The sequence below is a fragment of the Rattus norvegicus genome, chromosome 1, assembly GCF_021556685.1.
Source record: "Rattus norvegicus strain SHRSP/BbbUtx chromosome 1, alternate assembly SHRSP_T2T, whole genome shotgun sequence".
Classification (NCBI taxonomy): Eukaryota; Metazoa; Chordata; class Mammalia; order Rodentia; family Muridae; genus Rattus; species Rattus norvegicus.
In genome coordinates, this window is record NC_141534.1 from 214,422,700 (window position 1) to 214,441,996 (window position 19,297).

General features: G+C 49.7%; 2 protein-coding genes and 1 long non-coding RNA gene across 29 annotated transcripts in view; 1 reads left to right on the forward strand and 2 right to left on the reverse strand.

Moving 5' to 3' along the window:
* The window catches only part of Rad9a (RAD9 checkpoint clamp component A), a 65,069-nt gene extending 57,118 nt beyond the window's left edge, over positions 1-7,951 (reverse strand). For all 12 annotated transcript variants that reach the window (XR_015681568.1, XR_015680557.1, XR_015682051.1 and 9 more), the window contains exons 1-2: positions 7,632-7,951; positions 4,373-4,578 (exon numbers count right to left, since the gene is read on the reverse strand). Coding sequence is in view for 2 of the 12 variants with exons in the window: in XM_087644233.1 (XP_087500359.1) it covers positions 4,373-4,382 (10 nt within the window). In the remaining 10 variants the exon portion in view is untranslated. The remainder of the gene's footprint in view (positions 1-4,372; positions 4,579-7,631) is intronic.
* Positions 7,952-8,117: 166 nt separating this feature from the next.
* LOC103691274 (uncharacterized) lies at positions 8,118-10,546 on the forward strand. The gene is made up of 2 exons (XR_015652787.1): positions 8,118-8,327; positions 10,035-10,546. It is a non-coding gene; the product is annotated as an uncharacterized LOC103691274 (long non-coding RNA).
* A 976-nt stretch (positions 10,547-11,522) lies between these two features.
* Ssh3 (slingshot protein phosphatase 3) lies at positions 11,523-19,131 on the reverse strand. 16 transcript variants are annotated; one of them, XR_015633864.1, is made up of 14 exons: positions 18,868-19,131; positions 18,397-18,434; positions 17,597-17,828; positions 16,333-16,451; positions 16,186-16,257; positions 15,939-16,004; positions 15,642-15,830; positions 15,443-15,536; positions 15,119-15,247; positions 14,954-15,000; positions 14,142-14,288; positions 13,710-13,965; positions 13,347-13,620; positions 11,523-12,460 (listed from the first exon to the last, which is right to left on the reverse strand). XR_015633864.1 is itself a non-coding variant. In XM_087577612.1 (14 exons), the coding sequence occupies exons 1-14, from the start codon at positions 18,931-18,933 to the stop codon at positions 12,176-12,178; spliced, it is 1,971 nt and encodes a 656-aa protein (XP_087433738.1). In that variant the 5' UTR covers positions 18,934-19,131; the 3' UTR covers positions 11,523-12,175. The 16 variants fall into 16 exon arrangements, 12 of the variants coding, with proteins under 12 accessions (XP_087433738.1, NP_001012217.1, NP_001427001.1 ...); XR_015633863.1 differs by having other exon boundaries at positions 18,397-18,437; XR_015633862.1 differs by having other exon boundaries at positions 15,443-15,548; positions 18,397-18,437.
* Between the last annotated feature and the right edge of the window lie 166 nt (positions 19,132-19,297).

Sequence of the window (19,297 nt, forward strand, 5' to 3'; positions counted from 1 at the left end):
ACCTGAACACATTATGCTAAGTGAATTAAGCCACATGCAAAGGCCCAAATGAGGTAAGATTCCATTCCCAGCAGTACTGAAGGAGGCAGATTCACAGAAAGCACACTGTACCACAGGCGAGTTTCTGTTTGTGATAAGGAAACGTTTCTAGACGTGGATAGTGCTGAGGCTGTATATTACAAATGTACTCTGTGGTGCAATGCTGGGGACTGAATCTAGTGTCTCACTAATACATGACAGGAAGTGCTCTGCCTCTGAGCCATAGCTGCAGCCTGTGCATACAGTTGACGCTACAATTTATACTTGTAAAAATTTAAATTATATTAATTAAAAATTTTGACCGGTTGTGGTGGCGCACGCCAGTAGGATTTGCTGAAGGAGGCAGAGGCAGGAGGATCACGAGTTCGAGGCCAGCCTGGGCTACATGTTTTTGGGGTTGCGGATTTAGCTCAGTGATAGAGCGCTTGCCTAGAAAGCGCAAGGCCCTGGGTTTGGTCCCCAGCTCCAAAAAAAAGAACCAAAAAAAAAATTTTTTTTGGGTGTGTTGTGGAGACAGGATTTCCCTGTGTAGCCCTGGCTGTCCTGGACCTCACTTTGTAGACCAGGCTGGTCTTAAACTCAGAGATCCTCCTGCCTCTGCCTCCCGAGTGCTGGAATTAAAGGCATGAACCACCAATACCTGGCTTATACTTCAAATCTTTATTTATGTATTTTTATGTATATGGATGTTTTGCCTGCATGTATGTTTGTGCACCACATGCACATCTGGTGCCTACAGAGGTCAGAAGAAGGTGTCAGATCCCCTGAGACTGAAGCTATGGAAGGTTGTGACTAGTGCTAGAAATTTAAGCCAGGTCCTCTGAAAGTTTTAACTACTCTTAACCACTGAAGCATTGCTTCAGCCCCCAAACAATTATGTACTTTGTTGTTGTTGATGATGATGATGATGATTTTTTGAGACAGGAGCTCTTATAAAAACCCTGGCTATGCTAGAACTTTATATGTAGACCAGGCTGGCCTCAAATTCTCAGAGATTCACTTGCCTTGACTTCCAAGTGCTGGGATTAAAGGCATGCTCCACCATGCTTGGCCCAATTATATATTTTTAAATGACTAAAGTAAATTATAGTAGTGCATGCTTAGAATCTCAGCACTCAGAAGGCTGAATCAGGAAGAGTTTAAGGCCAATCTAAACTATACAGCAAAAACCTGTTTTACAAAAAGGGATAAAGTAGTAAATTTTATGTTATGCATATTTTTACCAAAATTATTTTTAAATACTATTTATTTAATGTATGAGTATACTGTAGCTGTCTTCAGACACACCAGAAGAGGGCATCGGATCTCATTACAGATGGTTGTGAGCCACCATGTGGTTGCTGGGAATTGAACTCAGGACCTCTGGAAGAGTAGTCAGTGCTCTTAACCACTGAGCCATCTCTCCAGCCCCCTGTTGTTTTTTCAAACGGTCTCACCATGAAACCTTGGCTGGTCTGGAACTCACAGAGATCTGCCTGGCTTTGCCTTTTGAGTGCTGGGATTAAAGGAATGGGCTACCTTGCCTAGCCCTATTTTTAAGTTTGTAAAAGTTGTTTTATTTTCATTTTATTTATATGAAATGTCTTGCCCATGTACCTGGTGTGCTAGTATTTTGTTTTGTGGATATCTGTGATATGTCTGTGTGCTAGTGTGGATCCATACATGCCACAGCATGCAGGTAGTGGCTGGAAGACAATCTTGGGTGTTGGTCCTTGCCTTCTACCTTCTTCAGACAGGATATCTCTTCTTTACTGAGCATGCACCAGACTTCCATAGGTTCCCTTGTCTTCTCTCCCCATAGCAGCACTGGGGTTACAGGTGCCTATGTTATTGTGCCTGAGTTTACATGGGTTCTAGGGATCTGGGTCTTCGGGGTTACATGGCAAGCATCTTCTACACTCAGCCTTCTCCCCACTCCTGTAAACAGGTTAGAGGGGCCTTCTAGGCAGAGCAGGCAACTTCTAGGCAGAGAACTGAAGTGTCTCAAAGGAACAGTTATTGTGATGGCCCATACCTCTAATCCCAGCACTCATGAGCAGAGGTAGGCAGATCTGAGTTGGAGACCAGTCTGGTCTACAGAGTGATTCTACAACAGAGAAACCCTGTTTTAAAACAAACGAACAAGCAAACAAACCTAAACAAAAGAGGAAAGAAAGAAAGAAAGAAAGAAAGAAAGAAAGAAAGAAAGAAAGAAAGAAAGAAAGAAAGAAGGAAAGAAAGAAAGAAAGAAAGAAAGAAAGAAAGAAAGAAAGAAAGAAAGAAAGAAAGGAAGGAAGGAAGGAAGGGAGGGAGGGATGGAGGGAGGGAGACACAGGCTAGGATCCTGGAAGATAAAGATAGAAAGGCAGGGCAGTGCCATGTGGAATGGCCCTGAGTCATGAAGGAATGCACCGCTGAAGGCACTGGACATGGAGTAATGTGAAAGTGATGTGAGGCTCCAAAAGATGGCCCGAGTCTTTGCGCTGATGGAATGACACAGCCTGTCGTTAGCCTAGAAACAGCAATGAAAGCCTAGGAACCATGAAGGCATGGTGACAGGGATGGGGGCAAGGTCAAGGACATGGGAGCAAAAGGGAGATGTCTGAAGAAAGACCATCAGAGTCTGGATTGCCACCCAGAGGCTTACGTCTGGGTGTGAGGGGTCTGGAAGTAGAATTGAGGAGGCAACAGGAGGTTGCTCGGAGCTCCCACACTCAGAGATGAGCTGCAAGGAAAGAGAATGGACTTTGTCCCAGCTGCTCTGTCACACGAACCCTTCAAGGCCCTCGTACTCCAATCCACCATAGTTCCAACAAGAAAAAGAATCCTTCCAAGGGCAGTTCCTTGCTCAAACCAGCCTTTGCCTGCCCCCACAACCCACTGCCAGAAACCTTGACGCCCAAGCTACCTTAGTTCCCTGGCCTTCAGTTCCATGATGTCCTCCCTTTAATGGAGTCCCTTCTCACCTAGGCTCCAAGTTCCTGGCATTGCTGCCCTGCCCTCCCCCCCCCCCCGGAGCTGAGGACCGAACCCAGGGCCTTGAGCTTGCTAGGCAAGCGCTCTACCACTGAGCTAAATCCCCAACCCCCCCTGTCCTCCTCTCTTATCTGGGTCCTTTCTCCTTTGTCAGAGAAGAGGAATCAGAGATATCTTCCTGGAAGTTCAGTACAACAGGGACACACCTAGGACAAGATGCAGAGGCCCAGCAAGTGGCATGTGCTCCTGTGCTTCAGCTGGTCCTGCGGGATGGCAGCAGCAAGACCTTCTGAAGACACAGAAGTCATCCCAACACAGGAGCATTCAGGACAATGAAGTCTTCAGAATGTGGACAGACAAGAAGGAGGTATGTAGTTGAACCATCAGTGAGTGGGTGGTATGGTCCTGAGGGCTTCTTAGGCTGGGAATCAGTTAGCCAAACCAGGATGGCTGCTTGGGAAGATAGGGTAAACCCACCTATCTCTAAACCTCCTCAGGACACATGAGAACAAGTCATGTAGGACACACATAATCCCTCTTGTCAATGAGCCTCCTACCCAGACCTATCTCACCTGACAGCTGTCTCTGCTTTGACCTGGTCTTCCTGTCTTTGTGCCCTTCCTTGTCATTCTCACCTGTCACTGTACCTCTCCAGCTCCCTGAATCTGGAGGACCAGCTGGGTGGGGTAGGAATTCCTACCCAGGCTAGCCTCGCCAGGCAAACTTTTACAGCTTCCTTCCCCATGCAGGTGGGGAACAGATTCCTATTCTTTTTTTTTTTTCTTTATTTTCTGAGCTGGGACTGAACCCAGACAGATTCCTATTCTTGCTCCTATAGCCAGAAACACAATTCCCCAAGTATCTCAGCTATCTGGGTACTCATGTGCCAGAGGGTAAACCTGGCAGAGTCAAGGAAAGGAGCTGTAACTCTCAACGGGATTGCACACATGGGAACAGGTTTGCATCCAATGAGTCAAGAGAATGAGAGACTCTCTTCTAATATATCTGTGAATAGGTCCTGTGAATAGGTAGAAAATAGGCAGGAAATTCTGGCTGAGTTGGGAAGAGAGAGAATTGCTTTCTGGAATCCAGCTGAGGATTGTGGCCTCCCAGTCCCTTAGCGATATTAGGCAGGAAACTACTGGTCTCAATGCCGTCAGTTAGCTCTTAGATCTATACCCTAAGAAGAGGACCTTCAGATTGAAAAGTGAAACTACATCACAAGAATCTGCTGCTGCTGAGACCAAATGAGATCGCATGCAAGCGACGGTGCTCTGCAAATGGTAAAGGACCATTATACTCCCGAAACCGGCAGGCACAGGCCTCCTTGGTAGACATGGAGCTATCATGACTTCTTACCCAGCAGGCCTGGACTTACCAGACTTCATCTGACAGTGAGCCGTGAAGGAATCCCACACACCGTGCAAGCGGTTATCTGCAGCCAGCGGAGATGAAGCAGACGCAGAGCAACCGCAGGCTTCCAGGTACAAACCAGGGCGATCTTTCGGGTAAGGTCTCTCCTGGGTTTATGTTTCCAAAAAGGGGAGCACTCATAGTCTCCTGAAGGTCTGAATCATCCCATATCTAGGACAGAAAAGGCAATTGGTTGTGTGCTCCCCTTTTACACCGTCTCCCCATTTCCCTGGTTTGAAGGTGACCTTGCACCCACCTCAAGTCAGATGACTGGGAAACTCGGACCTTTTTCAAGAGGCCCTGTCCCCCAGGCTTCCTCCTCTAGGTCTTGTCTATTTGTGCCTTACTTGAGAGACACTGCTGCCTCGACTCCCTGGACCCCTGTCTCAGAAGGCTAACTTCTGGGCTAGGAGAAAAGTAGGACCCCGAGCATCCTGGAGATGGAGTCGCTTTGCTCATCCTTTTGCAGCGGCCTGGCAACCTGGTGTGGTAGAAGTAGCTTCCTGCTGCCAAGGGCATCATAGATGGGAGGTTATAGTGGGTGGCTATGGGTTGTCAAATATGGACATGGATTGAAGGGGTGTCCCTTTGTTCTTTAAGGTTGCCTCATGGTCTAGGTTTCATTCCTCCCATTATAGCTCTTCCTTAAAGCTCCAGGAAAGGAGGTTCATAGACCTTTCTACACATCAAGACACTATTAGTTTGCTCTCTCAGTGGGTTGGTACTGTACAAAATATGCCACAATCTGGCTCTTGCCCCATAACCACCTGCCCGGTCATGTTCTTCCTCCTTAGGAATGTAAGAAGGCCTCCAGTCCTTAAGTACCTAGCCTGGTCCCATACAGGGAAACTACTCACTGATATATATTATATGCTGAGATATATGAGGAGAATACAGAATCTGTCTTCTAGGACCATCTAGTCAGGAGCACAGACAATGCTCTTCTATGATCACAAGCTGTAAGAAGGGTCCCCAGAATACCTTGTCCCTAATTTTTTTTTTTTTTGGTTCTTTTTTTCGGAGCTGGGGACCGAACCCAGGGCCTTGTGCTTCCTAGGCAAGCGTTCTACCACTGAGCTAAATCCCCAACCCCCACCTTGTCCCTAATTTTTGACGTGTACACTTTACATTTTCTAATACATATCATTAGGAAGGTCATGTGAAGCCTCCTCTTTTTCTAGGTATATTGTGATTTGGGAGTGGGCTCTCCTGCATTGGAATCTCCAGAGCACAGTGACCTAGACCTTGAATGCTACATTAATATTTACTTTTTTTTTTAATTCTTTTTTTCGGAGCTGGGGACCGAACCCAGGGCCTTGCGCTTCCTAGGCAAGCGCTCCACCACTGAGCTAAATCCCCAGCCCCACGTTAATATTTACTTAACTTAATGTTTGGACTCTGTTTTCTGGGGGCAGAGGTTCTATTTACATCATCACATTCCTCAGAGTACCCATACAGTATCACATACATAATAGGTGTTTAAGTGCACGGGGGTTGGAGGGATGGCTCAGTGTCTTAGAGTACTTGTTACTCTTGCAGAGAACCCAGGTTTGATTCTCAGCACCCATATGGAAGCTCAAAAGCATTCCTAATGTCAGTTCCAGGAGGATCTGATGCCCTCTTCTGACCTCTGTTGGCACTGCATGCATGTTGTATACAGACATCCACAGGCTAAATACCCATACATATCAAGTAAAAGAATGAATATTTTGAAAATGTTTTTTTAAGGGCTGGAGAGATGGCTCAGTGGTCAAGAGCACTGTCTACTCTTCCAGAGGCCCTGAGGTCAATTCCCAGCAACTACATGGTAGCTCACGACCATCTATGAACATGCAGATAGAGCATTTGAATCTTTTAAAATATTTTAAGTATATTCAGCAACTTTCATATAACAAGTAAGTGCCCACATCCTCTATGAATCCTAAGGAAGGAAAAGCATCTTCCCCACCCCCTGATGGTGGACCCTGAATCCTCCCTACATGCTGGGCCTGTAAGTGCCCTGGCCTTCAGACTCAAGCCTCCTCCTCACAATCCTGCCTGAGAAGCATTACTTAGAATAGTGGTTACTGTATGTAGGCATTGAACTAAAAATGTAGGGTGTGTGTGTGTGTGTGTGTGTGTGTGTGATCTCTGTGAGTTTGAGGCTTGCCTGGTCTATAGAGTGAGTTCCAGGACGGTCAGGGCTACATACAGAGAAACCCTGTCTTGAAAAACAAAACGAGGGCTAGAGAGATGGCTCAGCGGTTAAGAGCACCCGACTTCTCTTCCAGAGGTCATGAGTTCAATTCCCAGCAACCACATGGTGGCTCACAACCATCTGTAAAGAGATCCGATGCCCTCTTCTGGTGTATCTGAAGACAGCTACAGTGTACTTATAATAAATAAATAAATAAATAAATAAATAAATAAATAAATAAATAAATAAAAGAAACAAAACACACCCCGAGGTGGGGGCCTAGCTCAGCACGTAAGAGCACTTGTTATTGCAGGGGACTAGGTTTGATCCCCAGCACCCACATGAAGGGTTCATAACCATCATTAACTCCAGTTCCAGAGGATCTGACATCATTTCCGATCTTCATTAGCAACAGGTATTCACATGGCACACATACAGGCAGACAGTTAAAGTACCCAGGCACATAAATCTGTACCCAAATCACAAATCTAGGTTGTCTAGATCCCAAGCTGAGAGTCTTGGTTAAACTATCTCATTCCCCACCCTCCACCGCCATTTTTTCTTTGCACTTGGGGAGAGGCAGCAACTATAGCTGTAGGTAAATTAATTGCATGGCTAGAAAACATCTTAAGGATTATTTGTTTCGAGTGCCATTTTATTTTATTTTATTTTATTTTATTTTGAGACAAATTCTCATTATGTAGCCTTGGCTGACCTGGACTCAAAATATATGTCGAGCTGGCCTTGAACTCGGAGAGGTCCACTTCTTCTTAAGGCGTGCACCACCACAACGTGCTCAAGTACCTTCCTTATTTTACAAAGACTGAAACTTCGGTTCAACGAAATAAAGGGGTTTGTCTTCTATTCCAGAGCAAACCCAATTGTACTGAGTGGAACTCAGGGATCAGCCTGGGGTTCGGACTTCTTTGGAGACAAGAGTCGGGTCCAAGCCCCAGTTGCACCGGTCTCCTCCCGGACAGGATTCTACTTCCACGTTCACTCAATACCCACCATCCCCACCCGCTGTCCGCTTGTTCCCAAGGAGTACCTGTGTGTGTTGCGTAGGCCCTGCGCTGGAGGGTGACAAGATTTAGAAATTGGCTCAAGGTGAGAGCACCTTGCAGGCCAGAGAGCCAAACTCTGGTCTCGCCGAACTCCTCAGGACGCCGAGGCCCCGGGAGCGCGCGTACTCCAGGACACCCCGGAGAATTTGGCAGTGTTGGTCCCTGGAGGCAGGTGAAGTTCCCCCACTTTGTCCCCGTAATTGTCGGCAAATCCGGTCCTGCCTTCCTTTTATCTGAGGGAGCAATATTCTAACTAACCCCTCAGAGAAGAACTGTCCCGATTACTTGGGGTCGAGGTTCCCATGGAAACGAGAGGACATTCATTGCGCCTGTGCGGTTGCGCTAGGCACGCTGGGAAATGTAGTTTCCAATTTGCCACTAATAGGCCTGAGGAATGGACACAAGATGGCGCCCGAGCGTCGCAGTTGGTTCAAACGAGCAGTAGTCTCTGCCGACGCTGTTGCTGCGGCCTGACGAGAGGCTGCCCAGGCCTGAAAGGTCGAACTCTTGGATGCCCTGCCTCTGGGGCGTCTACCTTGCCGAGTAGGGGCCGAAGCCGGAGTTAAGAGGAGGGTTTGATATTGCTGTGTTTTTAAACAGCCTAATGAGGTGTTACCCTGACTCTGGGTATGGGGTGACCACTGGTGATCCTGCGTCGGCATAAGGAGAAGGCTTTGAAGGTGGGACCTAGCCCAGGATGGGGGTAGCCTGAGAGAGATATGAGAGCCTCATTACCCCAAATGTTCAAATCAGGGCTGCGGTATCGGGGGAATTGAATGGGGCCCCTGATCGCAAGGGTGTCTGACCCTGACTGTGGGAGTTGTGTGTTTCCAGGCGTTTTCCACCCAGAGCCCTGCTTCAGCACCAGTGTGAAGTCAGTGAATTGACCTCTGAGAAACCGCCGTCTCTGTGTCCAGAGTTAGACTCCTGGAATGAAAATCTAGAAACCCAGAATCTGATTCAGGCTTTATTAGATATGTGATAGTTTCTGTTGTGTCTCAGTTTCTGAACACTGGTGGTTACAAGGCCTGCCCTTTGCCCCTCTGAGAGTATTATAAAGTGACTTGGGTGTGTAGGCTGGATGGCTCTTTAAGGAGATAGACATTCCCACTTACTATAAAAAGGTGCAACTTCCTGGAAGGAAATTAGGCGATATCTCATGAAATTAAAAATGTATATAGTCTTTGCTTTAGCAATTTTAGAAATACAACCTACGGATTTAATAGCAAATGAAATATTTTTGTAAACAAAAATACAGACAAAAGTGCTTAGTAGTATGTTGCTTGAAATGGGTTTTTTTAAAAATGTAAAAAGACTTTATAATAAACGGTCACTTATATAGCCCACCAAGTGATACACACATTTGATCGCAGTACTGGGGAGACAGAGGCAGTCAGATCTGAGTTTCAGGCCCTTGGGTCTGCAGAGTGGGTTCCAGGATAGTCAGGGTTACAAAAAGAAACCCTGTCTCAAAAAATAATTTAAAAGGTCACTTAAAATACATAATGGGGAGGGTGGGAAGGGGGTGGATGGGGGGGGAACACCCTTATAGAAGAGAGGAAGGGGATGGGATAGGGGGCTTATGTCCAGGAAACTGGGAAAGGGACTAACATTTGAAATGTAAATAAAATCCAATAAAAGAAAAAAAAAGAAAAAATATGTATATGGCAATAAATGAAGTCTGAAACAGTTCTACACAAGTACAAAAAATGCATAATAGATTCTATAACATTGACTACTTATGCTTATTTAGGTTTTGTTTGTGTGATGCTTGGTGTTGAACTCTGGGCCATGAACACACCAGATAAACTCTTTACCTGGGTATTTAAAAAAATTGAGGCATCTCTTTACGTGAAAGGGATGTGAAACTCATAGTTTGAAATTATTTTAAAGTTTTCTATAGAACATGCTGTTGTCTAGGGCCAGTGAGAGGGCTCAGTGGATAAGGGTACCTGTCACCAAGCCTGACGACCTGAGTTTGATCCCTGAAACCTACCTGTTGGAAGGGGAGAACTGACTCCCTGCAGTTGTTCCCTTGGCCGCCACACACAAGCTGTGGCATATGTGTACACATGCACACATACAAAGTATAAAATTGTAATTAAAAATGTAAATGCTATCACCTACATTTCAAAAGAATACACACGAGTGTATTTGATTTCATCACCATGAGGCTCCACCATCTTTGGGGAGCCTCAGTAGCCAGGATAGCTGTTGCCTATGAAGATGGGTGTGAGTCACTAAAGGGTAGGACAGAGACCCAATTCTCCTTTTAAGTTAAGGTAGTCGGTGATTTGTTTAAGCTTTGTACACACATATCTTAGTTATTTGCAAGTACTTTCCTTTCTAGTCTTTGTTTTCTCTGATGCTGAGTATTTATTTCTTAGGGTCCTTGTGGATAAGAGGTTGCTTGGAGAGGCGTCCATGACTGTATCCCTGCTTTTTAAGCTGAGCATGCAGGACGCAGAGCTGCCCGACACTGTTGATCTCACCAGCCTTCAGCACTAGCTCAGCAATCTGATGTGACTCCTGCTTAGCTGCCGGAGGAAAGGCAGCCCCAGATTTGCTCAGTAATGGAACTAGCTTCCCTGTATTCCTCCTTCTGACCTCACGGAAACCACACAGACTGATTTAAATGACTCTTATTCCAGAGAGACTCAGAAGCTGAGCCCTAGCTGTGTGTAAATGAACTGCGTTGCTTTAAAACAGAAACCAAAGAGACAAGGGGGTGCTTATGGCTTTCCAGTTTTGAGTACAGGAAAGTGATGGAGCCAGGGCTGAGGCCCACAGTTCCCCTCCCAGAGATACCCAGCTCTTCTGGACTTTAGTGTGAGGATAGGCCTGGGAATTCCCCCAAGGGTTTGGGAAAGGCACATTTATGAAACTGGATGTACTGTGATGTTCATGTCTGGTGTCAGTTCCTCTCAGGACATTAAGGGAGGCACTGGGCACACTTACCCCTGATCCGTGTAGTGTGCCAGTGTCACAGGCACAGAGCACAGTCTTGGCACTGGGCACACTTACCCCTGATCCGTGTAGTGTGTCAAATGTCACAGGCACAGAGCACAGTCTTGGCACTAGGGTGAATAGGATAATGATGGGAGCACTAATTCAATTATTTCTTTATTTTTAATTTTTTTAGACAAGGTCTTACTGTATAGCCCTGGGTGTCTTCAACCTCCCCATGTAGGCCTCAAATTCAGAGGTCTCTCTCCCTCTCCCTCCAAAGGGTAGGGAATAAAAAGCCTGTGCCCCTATGCCTTAGCCACTAAGTGTTCTTACAAGCTGAGATGAGCAGAAGCAGCCCCTAGGTGGGTGGGGTCACTGATAACCATGGGCTGGCTTTGAAAACCAGGCTTTCTTAGAACCCAAAATAGAAAATATGTTTAAGAAGTAGCATCGAGGGGTTGGGGATTTAGCTCAGTGGTAGAGCACTTGCCTAGCAAGCACAAGGCCCTGGGTTCGGTCCCTGGCTCTGAAAAATAGAAAAAAAAAAAAAGTAGCATCGAATGTCCAAAAGGGAGTTCAGCTTCAAGGATAGGCTTGGTCTCTTAACCATATTGGTGGCAACAGCTTCTACTTCCTCATAGTTAACTCCTTTTTAGCTGTCCCAGCAGAACCAAACCCCTGCTCCCATACAGGGTTGCTCCCCCTGGACCTGTTGATGGACAGAATGGCTAACATCTTCTCAGGCCTTGCCCTAGAGATGAGGAGATAGCACGGGCTACCTCTATCCCTCCTCCAACACCACTCAACCAGAACAGGTCTGTTAGAGGAAACCTGAGAGACATGAGAAGCTGGAGAGGGCAGTACAGACAAAATGCAGAGAAGATTCTGACCGAATGACAGACGGCTTTGTCACAAAGGGAAAACACTTAATATGAAAATGTCTTTTATTTCTCAGTACAAAGCCAGATACTATACGACTATGAAAAACTTGACTAGCCAGAGATCTTCAAGAACAAGAAGACTCTCTTTTTAGCTCAGTGCCCTGTGACCCAGTGTGGGGCATGGGAGAAATGAGGGCAACGGCAGAGACTCTGGTCAGTTGTGTGGGTGGGTGGTAACCTGGGAGCCCCCTCAGAGCCTGTGGGACTGGGGGCTGAAAGTGCTATCTGCCTTTGTGGCCACTGGTTCCCTGGCCTAGCTGCCTGTAGGACTGCGGTAGGAGAGGGTAAAAGACACAGGGTGGAATGGCCAGCAGTTGAGAGCAAGGGAGATGTGAACTAGAAAACCCACCCTAAAAATTTCCGGTTTTAATTCCAGGGCTGCACAAAGTGTTAAGAGAGTGAGTGTAAAATGAAACTAGGGTGTTGTTACCCTTAAAGGCACCTTGAATGGTTCTAACCCATACCCTATGTAGAAAAAGTCTTGAGCCCTTAACAGGTAGACATGGGTCTGAGACCTAAGGTTGCAGGAAGTGACAAGGGTCTGAGGACTGCTGGGAAGGAGCTATAGGGAGTGTGCAGGCCCAATGCAAAGTGACCAATCATTGCTTAGTGTCTAGGTGGGGATATGGCATAAGGCCTCAGGCCTTGCCCTCCTCCCTGCTGTCATCTACACTGGCCTGCCTTATCACCTTCCGGAGCCTAGGTGTAGAAGATGTACCAGTCTCCCTCTGCTCTTGGCCCTGCCCTTGCCCTTGCCCCTGGAAGGCTCGTGCCCTGCTAGCCACCAGGGCAGCACTATGAAGGGCAACCACAGACTGTCGAGACTTCAGGGCAGGCCAAGGTCCCTTGCAGACCCGCTGGCCACCTTTGGCTCTTGAAAGCTGAGAGAAGGGATGAAGAGGTTCTTCATCAGAAGAGAAAACCTGGGTCAGGAAGAGAGAGAGGCAGAGGAAGTGGGTAGGTGCACACTTCCCAAGAGAAAACTGTGTCCCTCCCCTGCCCATTGGCTTGGCCTGGCTTGAGCTTTCTTCTAGTCCCTAGAAGCCTTTTTAGCCCAGTGAACCTGACTTTAACACCTTCTCTTCTCACCCCGCTGCCTTTGCACATTCAGTCCAGTGAGCCACAGCTGAAACCTTGCCAGGTGCCAGGCCCTGAAAAGGGCTCTATGAAACCAGTGTCTCCGTGCCTCCTAGGACACTTGCTTTTGACAATAACCACCATTAATCCCACACCTCCTATTAGTCTACACACAGCACCTAAAATGCATCGACTCCTTTGGGACTAGCCACGTGACCTCATGTGGGGCCTGCTTCCTGTCCTAGCTTGTGCCCAGCAGCTCTCAGCATGCAGCACGCCTGTCCACTTAGTCAGAAGGTGGACTGTGAGTCCAAGGGCTCCTCTGTGCTCTCCTCAGCCTTAGGAGAAGCTTCAGGAATGTTGTCCTACCTATCTGCTTTAGTGTAGCTGGCAGCGGAGCTCAGGGTCCCGGGGGCGATGCTCACTCCAAAGCTAGGAGCCAAGCTCCTTAGGAAATGAGCCAGTGTGTTAGGCTGGGGCTCGACTGTCCCTTGTTCCCAGTCAGACCTGCAACGTTCTAACCTGGGACTACTGCTCTTGTCTAGCCTGGGGTAAAAGGGAAGATCCTGAAGGTGCTCAGATTCTCAGGGCAGTCTTGAGTGGCCTTGTACAGAACGGTGTGAGGTGGTCAGTGTGGAGGGAGTGAGACCCTACTGTGTGGCACCTGCCAGTCTTCGTCAGGCTTGTTGGGTCCCACGTTCTCTCCTGAAGAGCTCCCCAGCCCAGACTCACTTCTGGCAGGTCTCCAGCCTCTGTGGTACTCTCTGGCTCTGAGGAGGGCTCCAGAAGACTGATGGAGCGCATGACCCCCCGGAGGTTGATGCGGGGCCGCAGTCCAAGCTCTTCTTTTGGGGTTTCCTGGCTTCCTTTCTGGCCCATAACCATCCCCTCTCCACTGCCCCCTGGTTCTGGTGGAAGAGGTGGCAATGGTGTAGAAACTTCAGGTGCCAAGGGCTCCTCTGGGGAGACCACACCCACTTTCTGCTCCCAGACGTGGCTCTGCCGGCTGTGAGGAGGTGGCTCTGAGTCAGCTTTGAGTGACACAGCAGCCAACCTTCAGTATACACAACCCCTCCCTTGTCCCCTCCCCCATACCTGGCAGTCAGAATGCCCTGGTAGGTCTGTAGCTGGCGCAGGAAGCCAGGGTTGGGGCGTACAATGGGCCGGAGCTCCTGCACGTGGATCAGGGCTTGCTCGAGGCCCCAGCCATACTGTTTCATGGCATAGGCCAGTACCGTGGCAGCAGAACGGCTGACGCCCATCTTACAGTGGACTAGCACCCGAGTGCCCTGTGCTCTATGGAGGTGGGATATGGTCAGTCCATTCCCTTTCAACCCCAGTAGCCTGTAGACTGGGAAGGGGCAAGTAAGGGCTTAGGACCCAGCAGCGAGAAGAAAGTGAGGGTAGAAAAGGCAGTGAAGGAAACACAGAGTAAAATGGGCAGGAGGAGGGCACCAGTCCCCACTGGAGGCTGGAGCTTAGCCACTTATATGTGGGCTGGGGCAACAGAAGCTGGGAGTAGCCAACCTGGCATCCTCAATGAATCGATGTGTCTCCTTCCAGTGGGGTAGCAGCTGTGCTGACTCTTCGTCCCAGACACGTACATTGTGATAGGTGAATCGTTCGGGGAAGAAGTTGTCAATCTCCCGGGCCATGTTCAGGATGTGACTTACCCTGTACCAGAGGGTCCCAAACCAGACTCATGTGGCAAAGGAACCAGGCTCCCTGGCCATTTCTGTTGGGTTCTTGGTTCTGAGAGTCAGGGGATGGCGACACTTGGAGTGGGGAGAGAACCGGGCCAGCCATCAGCTGACTGACCTTGGGCACATGTTGTTTTACTCTGTTGGGCCTGAGTTTCCCTGACGAGGGGTCAATACTAACTCTCTTCCATGACTCTGTGACTGCAGTTAGACTTCAAGCTAAACTGAGATGAGGGAGCTCCCGGCAGCAGGTTATAAAGGCTTCAGTGGGTCTCCCAGAAGCCCGTGGTGGAGGGGTGACGGATACCTTTCAGAAGGGGCAACCACGTCCCTATGAGAAGAAGGCATTTCCTTCTACCTGAACAGGTAGCCAGGTGGCCTGGAATCTCTTCGGCTTGACAAGTCCCACCACTGTCCCTCATCTTGGCACAGCTGAGACCTCGTTTCTACACTATGGTGTGTGCTTAGTGGGGTGCATGACCTTGGAGCCCAGGTGAGTACAGCATCCTCAGGAGTGGGTTAAAAACAGAAACATCGAAACAGCAGTGCTGGGGGTAATCTAAGGTTCCAGAACTTGGTCAGGCCATCTCACAGAAAGGCTGAGAGAACAAGCGGCAGTCCCGAGGCTGAGCACCCTACCTGTTTCTCTGAAGTTCCTCCAGGTTGGCAGCATTCCATTCAGAACCCTGTAGAGAGTAAGAGTGGAGAGAAACTCCAGGCTCCCATGGCCTGCCTCTAGCTAGAGGACCTGTCAGAGCTGCTGCATTGAGGATCTGGTCCCTACCTCCTACAGTCTGTACTTACCAAGTAGAGGTGGGGGAAGATGCGGGAGGCCCGGTCTTGCTGGGCCATGAGCAGCAGCATCTGGTTGTCAATAAAGTCACGGTACTGCTGGAGAGGGCATCCTAGACGCAGCTCCAGGGCCTGACGGATCTACAGGGGTTGGCGGGGGTGGGGGGTCATGCAAGAGAAGAGGGTCTACCGTGAATCCTCTGAGGATAGTACCCTGACCATCTACACAGAGCTGAGGTCAGGGATTGGGAATGGCTTAGTGCTAGAGGAAAGCAAGGTGAGAAAGGGCCCAAGGAAAGGTGAGTCTCAGGCTCTGGGCCCAGCCACCCTGCCCACCTCTTTAGACGTAACACTGTCCAGGTCACTGGCATCCAACACCTGCCACAATTCAGCCAAGATTGCCTGTTCCATCTGCTCTTGTTCTGAAGCCCTGGTAGCGATCCTTTAGTAAGAGGCCATTTCACTGAAGTACTACCTCCTCCTCCTCCTCCCCTCCTCCCCAACCCCCCACCCCTACCCCCACCCCGGCACTGACTGTCCAGGCTCAGCATTAGGTGGTCGAAAGGACTCCAGGTCAGACATGGCCATCCACTCATTGAGGCAACCCTGGTCAGAGTTCAGTTTCTCCTGGTAGTGAGTGGCCCAGGCAAGGGCACTGCCACCAGGCACAAGGCCACTGCCTAGAGCCACCTCACATGCCTGGTGCAATACCTGCAGTGTGGCCCTGGGACAAGAAAGAGGGGCTAAGTCACATAATCCTACTTGGTTCCCCCTCCTGGGCCTGGCTGCCATCGAAGAGACTGGCCCAAGGCTAGGCTTCTGCAGCACTCACCACATGGTCTGGATAGAGACAGGCTTGAAGATTCGGCTCTGACCACCAGATGTCACACTGAAGCCCCTACAGGAGACCCAGGGAGGGTGGAACCAAGTACCAGGCTCTCAGAGAACCTGTTCATTTGCCAGATGTGGGGATGCCCAAGATCATATAATGTAAGAAAGTAGGTCCCAGCTCTGGCCACACTGCTCAATGTCTGCCTCCCTGTTCTCCTCTGCCCCCCAACCCTGTTGCCACTTCTTACCCATCACCATCCAGGTACACCTGGGTATCACTCCAGAGGGGCAAGACCAGGCCCAGGGTGCAGCTGTGGGAACTGGCAGGGGACAGGAGAGCTATTGTCCCTCAGCACCTCACAGCCTTGGCCCAACCCAACTCTCCCTGCTCCTACCTGCTGTCAGGGAAGTCCACCCCAAGAAGGATGGTCTCCTCCTCACTCAGACCCTCTCCTGTGGACACTACCAGCAGATAGCGAAGCCTTGGGGGTCGGGCTGCCTCCAGCTGGGCTGCCTGGAAAGATGGACGAGGTCTTGAGTCACAGGGGCTCCTGGATCCCCTCTTTCACTCCCACATGGACAAGTCTTCCCCTTGCCAGCCCCTGTACCACCAACTCCCAGACACGATCAGTGGCTACTTGAGAATATGGTGATACTCAATTTTTGCAATTTGTGGGTCAGCAAACTGTCTTTTGAAGTCTGACACACAAAACTGTGCTACATGCTGGTAGTATCCACAGGAGAGTCTGACCGAGGAGGAGACCATCCTTCTTGGGGTCTTGAAAAGACAATTGAACTGGGGGTCCTCTGGAAGAGCAGTCAGAACTCTTAACCCCTGAGCCATCTCTGCAGCCCTGCTACTTGCCAATATTTTATTTGAGAAATGCCTTCTACTACAGATTAATAAAAACACTTAATCTCTGTTTTTCGTGGTGCTAGGAATTGGATGTGATTCTCTCTTATACTGGGTTAGAACATTCCTGGGGCTGGAGAGATGGCTCAGTGGTTACGAGCACTGCCTGAATCTTCTGAAGGACCAAGGTTCAATTCCCAGCACCCACATGGCAGCTCACACCTGTTTGTAATTCCAGCTCCAAAGCTTCTGATACAGTCACACAGATATACGTGCATGCAGAACACCAATGCACATAAGAAAAAAAAAATTACAAAACACAAAAACCTAGCACTTCTGTTCTAAACCGCTTTACCAAAGCTTGCATCTTCTTTTTCATACTTTGCTGCCAACAGCAAGTGTCTGCCTCCACATACTTTCCGGAGCTGGCCCTTAGGCTCCAGCAGACCCCAGCCTTCCTTGGGTGCTCTGTTTGCCTGACTGGCACACAGCTGCCAAGGCATGCTACACAACCCTGGGAGTAGGAGTCCATCTCTGGGCAACTCACTAGTATCAACTGAGGCCTCCTGTGGATTAACAGAAACCTCCCTCACATAACCCCCACCTCCTGGCTCACACAGGACAAACCTCCCTTGTCCTTTCCCAATGCTCCAGAGACAGATACGGCCTTGCCGTGCTAAGATATCTTTAGATGAAGTGGCAAAGTTCTCGAGGTTTGGGTAATCCCCCTCCAGCTGCCTGGGTGGCCCCCAATCTCACAGCATTGTTCCTAAATAGACACGAGAGAGCTCTGGATGGTTCCTTACCAGGCGGATATCATCCTGTGGCCTCAGCAGCTCCACCATAAGGTGCAGGTGCCGCTTCTGCACTTGTTTCCAGGGACTCTGGGACCCTTGCCCGTTGTCAGTCTGGTCCTCAGCGGGCTGCTCCTCACCTGAGGGCTTCTCCATTGGCTCAGGGTCAGCCTCAGCTGCATCATTCCCTTCCCCTCCATCCTGAAGTCCCAGGACAGCCCCTCGGAGAACAGCAAAACTCTGCCTGGCAGAGTGATGGGAAAATGGTTCAGGTCATAGGTTTTCAAACCTCAGCAAGGGTGAGTCCCCTGGATTGCTCAGATGGGCTGCTGGCCTCCTCTCCAGAGTCAGAGGGGCTGGAGTGAGGTACAGTTTGCATTGTTTTAACCAGGACCCTGATAGTGGCAGGCACTGGGAGCCAGCCTTGGGCTCTCAAGCTTTCTCATCTTGTTTTGCGTCTTTGGGGTGTATTCCTTTTTTTGGGATGGACTCAGATGCTATAAACATGCTTAAGCACCAATACTTCTTCAGATCCTGTCCTGCCCTTGGTCCTGGGGATCACTGGCCTGAGCCAAGGTCCCCGTATGGTTTGAAAGCATCCACTGACCAGGGCCAAGTTAGCACTACTGGTTCTTCCACAAGCCAGAGATGTGATGTTTGCCAGCTCCACCCACAACATCTGGCTCCCACCTAAGCGTGAGTTTATCTGACAACACTTCAGTGAGTCCTTGGTCCAAGCAAGCCACCTGGAGCCCACAATGGCAGTGGCTAGGCCACAGGCTATTAAGGAAGATGTGTCAGAAGGGACTCACCTGCGTTGGAGCCGGCCTCTGCGTCTTATCACTCGGTCCTGCTGAGGAAGCAGCCCAGGGATAGAGTAAGAGAGCAGCTTCCAGGACAGGAAGCGCCCAAAAGCCTCTCCTCTCCCTATAAGGAAGCGCGCTAGGTGGGAAAGAAATCTCTTCCCTCTGAAGCTGCTACCCTCCAACAGGCCCCAGAGAAATCCCGGCCTAAGTCCAGGCACAGCAGTGCTGCAAGGATGGGGGGTTGCAGAGCATAGGAGGTATTTGGACAGATCTGGGCCTCAACAGACCGGGCCGGTTCTCAGGACTCCGCATCTACCTAGGTCGAGCTTCTGGGAGCCTCAGGACCTCCCAAGTGCCCCAAAACATGAGACTCAAGGTCCCCCTCCGCTTACTCCCAGCCGGCTGCTAGGGTAGGACGTGCTTCCTCAGGCCTAGCTAGCAGCCAAATGCAAGAGCATAAAACCAAGCTAAACTCACCGTGGGTCCCACAGGCGTGGAGTGGCCACTTGCCGGTGGCGAGCGACTCACTGTGACCAGCGCCATAAGGCAGGCAGGCCAGGAACACCTGGGCGAGCACCCGGCACGACCCCTCCCACAACTATACGGTCAGTCCCTGCCTTCGCACAACCAGGAAGAAGAGATTGGAGCCTGGCACCTCCTCGGGAGCGGCCCTTAAAGGGCCCGACTCATGACCAGTCTGGCCGCATAGAGCCCGTACCGAGCGACAGCGGCCCCGCCCCTGCAGTCTCGGTTCAGCTCGCCCCGCCCTGTCCACGCTGGAGGCGTGGTCGAGGGCGCAGCCCAGGTGAGGAGCTCAGACCTTACTTTCTCTCCTGGCTTTGGTCCCTTTGCCCACACAAGGCTTCCAACTCTCCTTGCTGCACCCAGTAAGACTTGGACCCCCACT

Bases quoted from the DNA above. Each gene is read 5' to 3' on its own strand.
- Ssh3 (NM_001440071.1), bottom strand. From the start codon at position 18,933: ATGGCGCTGGTCACAGTGAGTCGCTCGCCACCGGCAAGTGGCCACTCC. The intron at 15,248-15,442 runs GTGGGCAGGGTG...CAACCCCTGTAG, and splicing joins ACAGTGTTACGTCTAAAGAG to ATCCGTCAGGCCCTGGAGCT. The intron at 12,461-13,346 runs GTGAGTCTGGGC...TTCCTGACCCAG, and splicing joins AGGCTGGAGACCTGCCAGAA to GTTTTCTCTTCTGATGAAGA.